At 36.2% G+C, this 12,492-nt stretch overlaps 1 protein-coding gene across 3 annotated transcripts in view; it reads left to right on the top strand.

Moving 5' to 3' along the window:
- The window catches only part of WDR20 (WD repeat domain 20), a 122,902-nt gene extending 110,817 nt beyond the window's left edge, over positions 1-12,085 (top strand). For all 3 annotated transcript variants that reach the window (XM_053697439.1, XM_053697437.1, XM_053697438.1), the window contains one exon: positions 11,422-12,085. In XM_053697439.1, coding sequence (XP_053553414.1) covers positions 11,422-11,475 — 54 coding nt within the window. In that variant the 3' untranslated portion in view covers positions 11,476-12,085. The remainder of the gene's footprint in view (positions 1-11,421) is intronic.
- Positions 12,086-12,492: the final 407 nt, after the last annotated feature.

The following is a 12,492-nucleotide window of genomic DNA, read 5'->3' as shown; positions in this document are numbered from 1 at the left end:
TCATACTGTTTTGAATCATTTGAAATTTTGCCACATTATACTATACTTTGAAAAAAAATAAAAAAAATACATGTAATATTTAAGCATATTGTGCCAACCAAAGATAAATTCCATTTTTCAAAAGCACTGTACATTGTAAAATATAAAGATTGTGTTTTCCCCAGCAAAAAAACTGTGCAGGAAAATTTGTTGTTGGCAGTTTGAAGTTTATTTAAAGTGCTAGAGAGGATTGCATGGAATGGATTGTGGTCCACTCAAGTACTGGGAAATTTAAGCACTTGGTAATGTTCTGAAGAAGTGTATCTACTATTCTAAAGAGAAACTTAACTTGGATATAAGATTTATTCTATTAAGCTAAGATCTGTATTTATGTAAATAAAACGGTTACCTTGATTTCCTTAGTATTTTCAATGTGTAAGTCTTTATTATGCCACATGACAAATTTCATGTTTTCCAAGGTTTTAAAGGTTTCCATTTTTAGCCTTCATCCACATATAATCGGCTGGTTTTCATATTATGAAAAAAAAGTGCTTTCATATCATGGTAATATTTTCACTTAAACATTCAGGAGCTCACTTTTTGTATTTACATATCTACTAAAACATTTGAATATTGTAAAATCTCTAATTTCCATAACCTTTATCAGTGACTAATAAGCCGTCAGTTTGTGTTTCAACAGCTTTCAAGTCTAACAGTTAATAAAGATTTGTATGTGTAGTTAAAAACAAACTTGGTCCATTTGGACTGCAAGCATTGTATATGTATTTTAGATATGCATTAATACTGTCTCAAAGTGCTTTTCTATTTTTTCCCTCTAAACAAGCAATTTTCATTATTCTCATTCTTTTTAAACTTTTTTTTAGCTACACAACTTCCCCACATAGATTTTTTTTTTTTTTTTTTTAAATAACAAATCCTGTATGAACTCTTGATATAAACTAGCTATGTCGGTAGCTGTCACTGTCTTACTATACAGACCAGGGCTCCTTATAAATTGGGTCGTTACATTGCAGGTTAACTGTTCTTGTCCTGTAAATACTTAGTAAATGGACTCTTCCCTCCCCATATAAATAACATTGTTTATTTCAATTGTGTCTAGGACAGTGGTTCTCAACCTTATCATTTGTTACACCCGGGAAAAAAAAACACATAGGAAAAGTTTACACTCTTGATCTTCACGCATTGTAGATACTGCACATGAACACACACAGTGGTTGGTGGGTTTCTTTGGTGACTGCAGCTCCTGGTCATATAATACATAGTTAACTAGGGTTGGTAATACAAAAATGACATGCTCTAACAAATTAGAGCATGTCATTATTACATTAGCACATCCCTTTTTTAATCTTCTGAAAACTTCAGAATTTAAGGTAATGTTTAGAGGTGAGCAATGAAAACTGCAATTGTGTCCATATTTCTAAATTAAGGGTACAGTAGAAGATTCTACACCCCCTCACAAAGTAAACCCCTTTTTGAGCATCCAACCAGTTTCTCACCTCCCTTTTACTTTCTGCTTCAAAGGGACAAACAAAAACAAGTTGGGATAGAGACAAAATATAATATGTACTTTAATTACTTTACCTGCAAATTTATGCTGCAGTGCCTCGCCATTAACCCTTTCTTTTAAGTGTCCGAATTGTACAGCTCTAACTCCCCCCCCCCCCCCACACACAATTCCTTTTATGGCTGCATCTATATCTATTGTTGCTTTGGTAGAATGCAAGACATTAACAGTCATCTGCTGGAGCATGCCTAGAAACCAATAAGCTGCAGTGAACTCAGTTAAAATACAATGCCTGTGTTTCTGATGTTAAACACTGATAATGGGGGTGGGGATCGGTCTACTCCAGAAAACACAGCTATGTAAGTCATTATGCTTATTTTTGAAAATTATTTTAAAATACTTGTCAGCATTTTTTAAACAATTTTTTTTATGCAAACTATTTTTTTACATAATTAGCCCTTTTAGAATATGCCCAGATCTCAACATGTTTTATGACACTTTAAGGAACATATCAAGATTTCCTGACACACTGGTCGAGAATTGCTGTTCTGGAAGCACTAGTCTGTTGGCAAATTTGTCTATTTTTTTCATATATTGTAAATAAAGAAAAATCACAAATAAAATTTCAAATGTTTCTGAGAGATGAGTATGCAGTACCAAAAATGGTGCACAAGGTGGTCTGTACAGTGTGGGGGGAAATGCAATGCAGGTAAGTAGGTTTTATGTTGTCGCAGTTTGTGCTTTATGCATCATAGGACATTGAGAGCAGTATTGGCAACATTGTTAAATGAAAGAACCATTTTTAATTTCTGTGAACTTATGAAATGTTTTAGGTTTACAATGCACATAATGTTGCATATCTTATAATAGGGGATATAAGTAGGGTATTTTTTTTTCATGTAGAACTAGTTTTCTAGTGAATTGTGTGTGTTCTTCTGAAAAATGATACATCATCAGAAAGGTAGAATAGATCATTCATCTAGGGCAGTGGTTCCCAAACTTTTTCAGGTCACTGCTCCCTTGGTTCTATAAATTTACTATCAGCGCCCCTCTAATAAAGGCCATAAAAATATTCAGACCAGGGGTTCCATTTGTTAAAGCCCTGATGCACAAGGATCACCCTTGTGAACCTTCTTCCGCTGGGCATTGTGGTGATCTCTGGCAGCAGCCGCTGCCTACATGCAATTGTGCATCTGCGTCCCCTGTTCTCGCACAGCAAATCATGTGAGAGCAGGGCTCGTCAATTATTCAGATCAGATATGATCAGTATGATTTTAACTCTGAGCCTTGAGGCGGCAGAGAGGTTAAGTAGAAGTAGTTTTAAATGGGACCCCAGCAGTTCACAATCCTTAATAAAGATGACACAATACAGTCTAAAGGAGTAGTCAAATTTTACGGACATACAGGTATACCCCGCTCATACAGCAGGTTATTTACCGTAGCCCCGCTGTAAAGTGAAAACCACCCTAAATTGAAACAAAGCAGTTTTAGCTTTTTCATTTGCCATTGTGTTTAAAGACTTGAAACATGTTTGATCTAACATATATTAGGGGTGCAATAGCACTGTTTAGTTTAACACCAGCACAGTACTCAATTAGTATTTAATAAATACTGTGGGGCATATTTATCAAGCTCCCATTGGAGCTTGATGCCCCATGTTTCTGGCGAGCCTGCAGGCTCGCCAGAAACAGCAGTTATGAAGCAGTGGTCACAAAGACCGCTGCTGCATAACCTGTCCGCCTGCTCAGAGCAGTCGGACAGACATCGCCGGAATCAACCCGATTGGGTTGATTGACACCCCCTGCTGGCGGCCTATTGGCCGCAAGTCTGCAGGGGGCGGCCTTGCACCAGCAGCTCTTTTGAGTTGCTGGTGCAATGCTGAATACGGCGGGCGTATTGCTCGCCGTATTTGAGGTCTGGCGGACCTGATCCGCAGTGTCGAATCGGGTCCGCCAGACCTTAATAACTATATACAAAAAATTTCAAGCAGCACATCCATTTATAAACAAATATCTGCTTTTATTGTACCAAGACACACAAATCCATGATATTTCGGGCTCAAATGCCCTTAATCATAATATGACTTTTTCTCACAATCTAACGATGATTACAGCACTGTTTCAAAATCCTTGGAGGTTGAACTTCAGCTCCAGAAAGCGCTGTATTAGCGAAGCGTTGTAAAGGGAGGTATTACCTGTATTCAAATTTTAAAAACAATTTAAACTTTGAACAGTTATCTTTTTCAAGTTGATAGTCACCGTGCAAGACTCTTATGATCCACATTTAGTAATTCACTGTTCATCAAGCCCATCCATTGGATTAGGTTTTTGAAATAAGTTTCCTAACCTCTGGTTTCATGCCACTTGGCAGGAGTCTTAAATCGCCATAGTTGAAGATCTGGAGTTGATTTATTTGCTTTGAGCATAGTTGTACTACTGCACCAATAAATCACTGTTAAAGTGTATTCTACTTACCAACGTGCTATGAAGTGCACCACCAGCTGTTTCCTGCTACAATACAATGAATTTAAACAGTGCAGTTAATGTCGATATGTGCTAATATACAGCTTTGGCACAAAAAGGAATGCAAGCAAACCGTACAAGTGGCTGCAATTTATCATAGTGATAGAAAGTTTCAGTTGCTGATAAACCTGAACCATCATAGAAAAAAAGCCTTGAAGACAAAGAGCAGTTAAACTTTGTATTTAAAGTGCAAAGCAAGACAACTTTCTCACATCTAGGATAAACCACAACAAATTATGGTATTTGGAAGGGCCCACTAGCATCCTCTTCTGCTCCTTTCCTACTAGTACCCCCTATGATAATTCCAGTGCCTCCCTTCTACCTCTTATGCCCATTAGTAACCCCCTCAGTAATCCCACCATCCACCAGGGGGCAGTACAGCTTTCTTTGGGAACCACTGATCTAGGGAAATGGTTACATCATGATGATTTTCTAGAAGTTTGCTAGAAATTGACAAACACATTTCATCAAGGAAAAAGTGAAGTTAAGCGTTCACTGAAAAATCGATGATTCTTGGAAGTTCCTTAGTGTCTCTTCTCTACTAGTTCAATTTAAAGGTAAAGTGAATGCTTAAGGTCTATTTGGATGAATAACAAGCGCACTTTAATTCATCAAAATTGACCATCCTGAATACCGCTCCAGCGATTCCCCGGGCCGTCAGAAGCCTCTTAAGTCAGAAATGACGAATCTGGCTTCCTCCAATCACGACTTCCCCCCCGGGGGGATCATGACCTGATGCAAAGGAAGCCAGATTCGTCATTTTGGAACCTGCGAAGAGGGCTTGCGACAGGCGGAGGAAGCGCTGCAGCGGGCTGACAGGATTAAAAGGTAAGTTTTGTTGTTTTGTTTTTTTTTTTTTTTTTAAGAAAAGGAGTGAAATGTCAATTTTGATGAATTAAAGTTCCCTTGTTTTTAATAGGTTTATTAAAAACCGGGCACTAATTCATCCAAATTGACCTTCACTTTAATAACCCTAAGTGACTGATCTACTATACAGGATTGATGTTAAAAGCCCAAAGTATTACTTCAAATCTAGATATAAAACGTACAATCCGGAACATTGGTTATCTTTATCTTTCATTTTGGCTCTAATCGGGTACACAAGGCTGTTTTTAACCAATTTAATTCTCAGAGCTCTAGAAATTTATTTTCTTTTTTTTTTCCTTTCCGTGAAGTGGAAGCTCTTATACAGCAGAATTTTATTTTGCACAGATAATGAAAAGTTTGAATTTTGTCAGTACAACTTACTATGTCCAGCCATGGTCTGACTATTGTTTGTCACAAATCTGTTTTCTGTGTTATGGATGAAGATTTGCAGAAAGGAAGGTTTGACTGTCTCTTAAAATAGTGATGTAGTGATTCAGTCAACCTGATGTCATTGTCCATCAATTACCCGGTTGTATTTGCAGATAACTATAGTTGGCTGGTCTCTCTCTCATTCCGTCTTGTTCCCTGTCTCTGCTAGCCATTGCACGTTATCTTTTGTTTGGGGGATTGCACTCTAGCATATCTCAAGAGCTAATGTTCTGGTATGCCTGGCACCCTGAAAGATAAGGTTAAGAAGCCTTGTTCCAGATTAAGCTTTCTGATACTTGTTCTGAGAGTAGACTCAACTTATTATTTCTTTTTTGTGATTGGCTTCTCACAAGTACTCACCGGTTACTCAAATCCTGCAGTGTTGTCATGGTATGTCTTGTGTAGCTGTGTCTTAGAGCCCTTCCAGAAACCTAAAGTTAAAATCCGAGCATACTGGCTTACCTTGTTACGCATATGCTGAATAAAGTGCTTTTTAAGTCTGTGTGCATACTTTTTTTTTTTTTTTTTTTGAAAGTCTGATTGTTTTATCAATGTTCTTGAAGAAATCTAAAAGATCTGACCAGACCTTGACCATTCATAAAGGTTTGATGCCATGTTTTTCAGATCTAGGATGATGTGCCTAGGATGTACTGTATATAAATATTTCAGGACTATGCAGATGTTATGGTTCCTTTAAATTTGTCTTATTTTTAAAGCTCTTAATAAGAAACACTGCAATTTAAAAAATAAATAAAAAATATTTGTCATTCCCCCGACAAGGTCTGTTTGTAAGTCAGCAGTTGTTAGAGCCTTTGTGTTTTGTATTATATCTGAGTCAGTGTTTCTTTAGTGTTGTGGCTATCTATGTGCAGATCTAGCCTGGTCAAAGCTGCATCAGCAGAGCATACCTTCAGAGGCTTCAGTCTTTTTGGATGGCAGATCAGTTATTCCATAAGCATTCTAGATTTTGAGTCTTCATTTGCTTGTATTTAATCTGGACATTGGTTGTTTGGGCATGCATGTGATCTCCCATGCATGCAGATTCCAAGGGATAGCATGGTGGTGCTAGATTTTATGAGACACTTTGGATGTAATTCTATTTGTACAGTATTATGTGAGAATGTTTGTGTGCCAGTACAGCTTCCTTAGACCTTATCACTTGGACTGTCCCCTTCATATGCTAGTGGGGTTTTCCCCCCAGGTGGGATCTGCTCACGGGAGGTGGTATTCTCAGGAATAAATCCAAAAATGTATGGATGAGATGTGTTTTTGGCTTTTAAGACTTGGCATGCTGGCATATAAATGAAAACATTCTCTTTTGTAAGAAAGCATCTAATTCGTATTACTTCCTAGTTCATAGTGGACATATGCCTTCAAAGCAGAACAAGGTTTAAATCAGGGCCATACAAACCTAGGCGCCTTAAAATTAGGCCCTGGGTTGAAGCCCTCAAGGCACCCATGGGTGCTCCCCAAAATCCATGCTTCATGCCTACATTGTGTGCATATATAAACCCCCCCCCCCCCCCCAAAAAAAAAAAAAAAAAAAAACATATCTGGCTCCTAGATTTTAAACATATTTATCTAGCACTGGTTTAAAAAAATATTTAGACATCTGTTCCTATGGACAGAAGGAAGTAGGGCTGTGCGATATGGGAAAAAATGAGTATTGCAATTTCAGTCACAATATCAAGATTGCAACATGAATTGTGATTTTATTATAAATAACTGTTGAACAATTAAAATGTATTAAACTGTAGAGAATCTTAAAGTACACGTTTCTGATTGTATTTTAATGCTCTCAGTCTGTATTGAACAAACAACAAAACAAGTTTAAATAAAATTGGCTTCCTGTGCTGTGGTTACAGTTCTTAGTTCTTACCACATTGGCCATGGTTTCTTGGGCAGTCAAGCTGTGGTTATGAGTAACATATGCAGCAGTGTATATATAGAAACTGAAGTGCTTACTGTCCAGCAGCATTAAAGTTAGTGCAGTAAGGTTAGTATACAATGCACACTGCTGCATGTGTTAGTCATTTAGCTAAGTGACTGTCCAGGAAAACATGGGCCATGTGACACTGACAAGGTTAATCCTGTAACCTGATTTTAACATCCAGCAACTAATAGCAGCACTGCAGCATACTGTTTACAATAATACTAGAGCATAAAACAATGTTTCTAAAATTTGAAACTTGCTATGGCCATCTCTACTTTCAGACTGCAGTGCACAAAGTGCATTCACAGTTGCACACAAGAGGGAATCAATGAGGTGAGGTGACAATATCATACTCTGGTGAAACATTTAGGGGGTCTGTATGAGAGGCAAACTCTCAGATGGAGAGCTTGTACAAAACAGTAGCCGTCCTTGTTTACTGGTGGTGATCAAGGTTTCTTGCTAAAAAAACAAAACACCCCCATATGTACCAGTTCTGGTTTCAATCATGAACGTTGTCTGGTCACCACATAACCTTTTTTTTTTTTTATAAACACCCTCTCTGATAGTGAACTAGTACCAGGAACACAGATATTTTTGTACAAGCTTGCTCAATTTGGGAAAGTTTATCTGATGGAGTTTCCACCAGTGCAGAGGATTTTTCTCACTATCAATGGAGGGAGAAAGCAGGTAGCTGTTAAGATCTTATGCTATGGTTTCTTAAAGTTGCAGAGATGGCGCAACAGAGTAAGTCTTGAAAAAAGCTTCCTAAAGACTTGCTTTTTTTTTGCAGGAGGAGGAGGACCATCTGCAGTTGCTAGCACTGTATTCTACATTTGCTTTGCATGTATGACTGCTGCTATTCTGGATTTTGCTTGTGCTGCACAGACACTGAATTTTATCCACATTTATGTAGCTTGTCTTGAATCTAGGAATGCCATATCTAACAGTTTGAGTATCTATCTTCATAATTTATATTCATATATTCTAGAATTTTGGATTTCAGTGTCTTAGTCAGGTCAGAATCATCTTCCTCCAGGGCCATTATCTTTTTGTGTTTAATAGATCTAGAACTGGTTTCAGATATGACACTGTTGTCCTTGCTGGAAGAATATCAGTGTCCTGCCATTGTGGAACAAGATATCAGGTTCTATCTGCAGACAGAGTCAATGCTCTCTGTTGATCTAAAACTCTCTATCCTCTGGTGCCTTGAGCTCCACCTTGTTGGGCCCTCTGTTATAAGTGAATGTTTTGGAAGTTCTTCTTCTTGGACTTGAGTTACTGCAAAGTAGATATTAAAGACAACAATGGGCTTGATTAATCAGTCACCTTGAATGAGAGACAAGAGACCACAGGCTTACACAATATTAAGACAACAAGGGGCTTGCTGCTCATGTTTAAGAGTGAGGCAACACTGGCTTTTGACTGGAGGAGGCTGACCTTTCAGTTGTAGAAGACAGGCTGACTGCTGATGTAGATGACACATGCTTTGCTGTTGATTGAACATGAGTGCTTACTTGAAGGGACATGAAAGCAAAAATAATTCTATGCTGCTGTTATATTTATTATTTAAATAACTTTTTCTATTTACATCATTCTATAAACATTTTGACTTCATTCTCTAATATCTAATATTGTAGAAGGAGCAAGCACACATCAGTAAACCTATGACAAAGCATCCAGTAGCCACTCAGCATTCAGCAGCTAACTGAGCCTAGAGTGAAGTCCTACACAAGTCAACTGTTATTTATCAAAGAATATCAATAAAGAACTAAGCAAATTAGAATATAGAAGTAAATTGTAGGATGCTCTGTCGGAATCATTAAGTAACAATATATATTGGGTTTCATTCCCCTTTAATTATTGCAGCAGGACTAGTAGTAGTGGCAAAAGCATTAAGAGTACCACCAGTGTTACCACTAGTAATAGTACTAAATACCAATAAAATAAATATTTAGGGAAATATATTTAAATAGTTGCAATTTGGCAACCATGACACAGCCTCACATACAAGAGCACCATGGAAGCATAAGCAGTGAGTGCACCAACAGTAGCAGTTAAGCACACTATAAAAGGGAAAAAAACATTTTCTCTCCTATGCCCATTTTCGACAGTGTGTTAAATGGGACATAGGAGACTGGTGGTGTGTTTTTTGTTGTTTTTTTTTTTTTTTTAATATAGTAGTCTTTCCAAAAGACGAGTAGTACATTTACTATAAGTTAAAGCAGAGTGAAACACAGTTAACTAATATAGTAGCCATATGTGCTGCAGATTTGACCTTCTTGCAGGGTGAATAGGCCGCATGCCTGCCACCTTACTAGTCTAGCTGCAGCTTACCTCCAGGACTCGCACACAAGGCAGTTAAAATGGCGGCAGTAACTTCTATGTTGTGACAAGCTGCTTTTGGTCCGGCCCCCCCCTTGAGGAATGATTACTATGTAGCAGTGCTGGCGCACCTTTTCTTTCAGGAGGTCACCCCCCCATGATTTTCATGAGCGACCATTTTTGTTTACATTAAAAAAATCGCGACCTCATGCGATTAAAAATTTGCATTCCTTAATATCGCGATTAATCACACAGCCCTAGAAGGAAGGGATTCCAAGATACATCCCGTGTTGCTTTATTCTTTTCTTTAAAAAGCAAAGCTATTGCAGATCTGCCCTAGTTTTTTGCTTTTCTGATATTTATATTCTCTACCTTTTTTGTCCCGATCTTCCAGGTTAGTTGAAGCATCACCAGGATTTTTGCATTTCCGCCAAAGAAATTTTGCTTCCAATAAAATAGAATATTGGCTCCACTTGTGATGAATTCTTGAAATGTTTAATCATACAGAAAGAATGATGTGCAGTGGTTATTCTTTAGCCTTCCATAATCTTAAATTTAAGGTTTCTTCTTATTCCAGATGAAGCCTTAATTGTTTTTAATTCTGTTTCCTTATGGGTATTTTAGCTCTACTACTGGTAAATCTAGACATTTTATCTGCCAGTATATAGATCTGGATTTTAAATGTCATGTTGAATTTTGTCTCCACCATTTTTACAATTGGTTTTGAGATAAGATAGATGGATGAATAAATATAAATAAATATATATATATATACTTTTTTTTTTTAAATCAACTTGGTTTCCATCAACATAAAGCACATAGACAAACTCAATTCTTGAATGCCTTCTGAAGGCAATAACACTTGCCATAAGGAATTTTAACTTTGTTCCAATTTTATCCCTCATGGTAATAAAAGAAATCCTTTAGACTCTGTATCAAGTACCAAATGTCTTCCAGATAATCTTATAATCAGGCATATTTATAATGGCTTATTAGGTACCTAAACTGCAAGTTCTTTAGAAGTGGAGGGGATCCAAGAGCCATCTTTACTACTTGGGTAGTAGGAAACAGGCATTTGGTATCATACAACATTTTGAGATAAATATAATTTAATATGCACCACCATTTCCTTTGCATTTACACATAGTAGCATTCTCAAAGTATCTCCACTTGTTAGTATGGACTATAATCTTAATATTTCATTTTTTTTTCTTTTTTTTTCAATTTATTACGACTGTGAATTTAATACTTTTTTGTGAGGGTTTAGAGAACTTTTTCTACAAATTATTTGGCAAATGCTACCACAGATGATATTGAAAAGAATATATGTGAGATTTCTCTGTATTCTAAAGTTAAAGCAATTACACATTGCAATGTTAATTGGATGTGATGTTGAGATAGCAAACAAAGCATAAGCAATTGAAAAATACGTTACATTTAATTTTTATTTAATTTTTTTTAAATAAGAAAAAAATAGGATCTTTAACCATTTAATGTTGGTTTCCTCTTTATGAAAATCACAATTTCAACATAAATTGTTCTGGTTAGTGGTTAGTATGAGGTAATGCTTTTATCCCAATATTTTTTCTGTATTGTGATTTCATTTAAATTAGTTTAATGGAATGTGTGTGTGTGTGTGTATTTATGTTCTCTTTTGGATATGGTAATATAGTATGAGAGCATATTCATTTTGGTGAAAAAATTGCTTTTATTTGTCTAATGATCTTAGCTGGTTCACATCCATAATTACATTTTGTTCAGACTTGAATATTTTTGGGGAAATTATTTGGGGAACATTTTGAGACACTTGTTTCTGGATTAATATCAAAATGCTTTGTTTACAGGGTTTATTATCATCCCAAAACCAAGCCAATTCTCCAAGTGGAACTGTAGTTTAGCCATCACACTACTGCTAGCGAAATATACACCACAAGACCAGAAGTAATGACTGGAACCAGGAGCTGATCTTCAGCCACAGAACAACAGTTTTTTAACATGGCAGAATGTAAAATTGGGGATCTGCAAAAACAACAGATACTTTGCAAAGAAATTCTAAATAATGGGTTATTCTTGGCTGCTCACCCAAGAATTTCTTTAAAAACACACTTCCTTAGGAAATACAGTGGAAAAAATATAACATTCATTCCTTCTTGCTTTATATTTTCAAGTTTATTGTAATTTAATCTTTATAAATATATATAGTGTAAAATAAAGTATGTTAATTGAAAACCCCCAGTAATTTAGATGGTTAATTCACCATTGTGTGTATTGCACTGATTTTATTTTATTTTTGTTTTTAACCTGAAATGGTTAGAGTAATTAAAAGCCTTGGATGGGCTTGTTTAAAAATTCAAGTCGTTTATGGCTTGATATGTAATTAAATATGGAAGCTGCAATCTTAGATTATTTTTTTAAATAAAAATTTGTTTGCACTTAAGTAAAATGCTAGTAGAGAAATTTAAATGGGTGTACACAATTCCCAGAATAAAAAGAAACTGTTGGAGAGAACTATACTTTGTATCTATTATTTTTTTTTTTAATATTGTGGTTTCTAATTGCTCTGTATTATATGTATAAATAATGTAATTCAGTGATGGGATGAGGGATTTGGATCATTACACTAGTCATTTTCATTATATGAAAATAGTGATTTCTAATTAAAATACATATTAATATTAAAGTATTGGATACGCAGTCTTTGTCTTACTTGGTCACATCAATATTCTGTGTTTTCTTTCAATGTATTGTTTCCTACCAGAGAAGGAAATGGTCATAATTTCTACTTACACATGGTTTTACACTTGCAGGTGAGATTTATGTAGAATCCATAAAGTTCAGAGACTTGGTTAAAATGTCACCTGGGATTTGTCACATTCAACAATGTTTTGGTCTCAAAGGCCTGTTTTCTAAATGGC

The sequence above is a fragment of the Bombina bombina genome, chromosome 1, assembly GCF_027579735.1.
Source record: "Bombina bombina isolate aBomBom1 chromosome 1, aBomBom1.pri, whole genome shotgun sequence".
Taxonomy (NCBI): Eukaryota; Metazoa; Chordata; class Amphibia; order Anura; family Bombinatoridae; genus Bombina; species Bombina bombina.
Note: the sequence above shows the minus strand (reverse complement) of the source record. Positions and strands in the feature narration are given on the sequence as shown.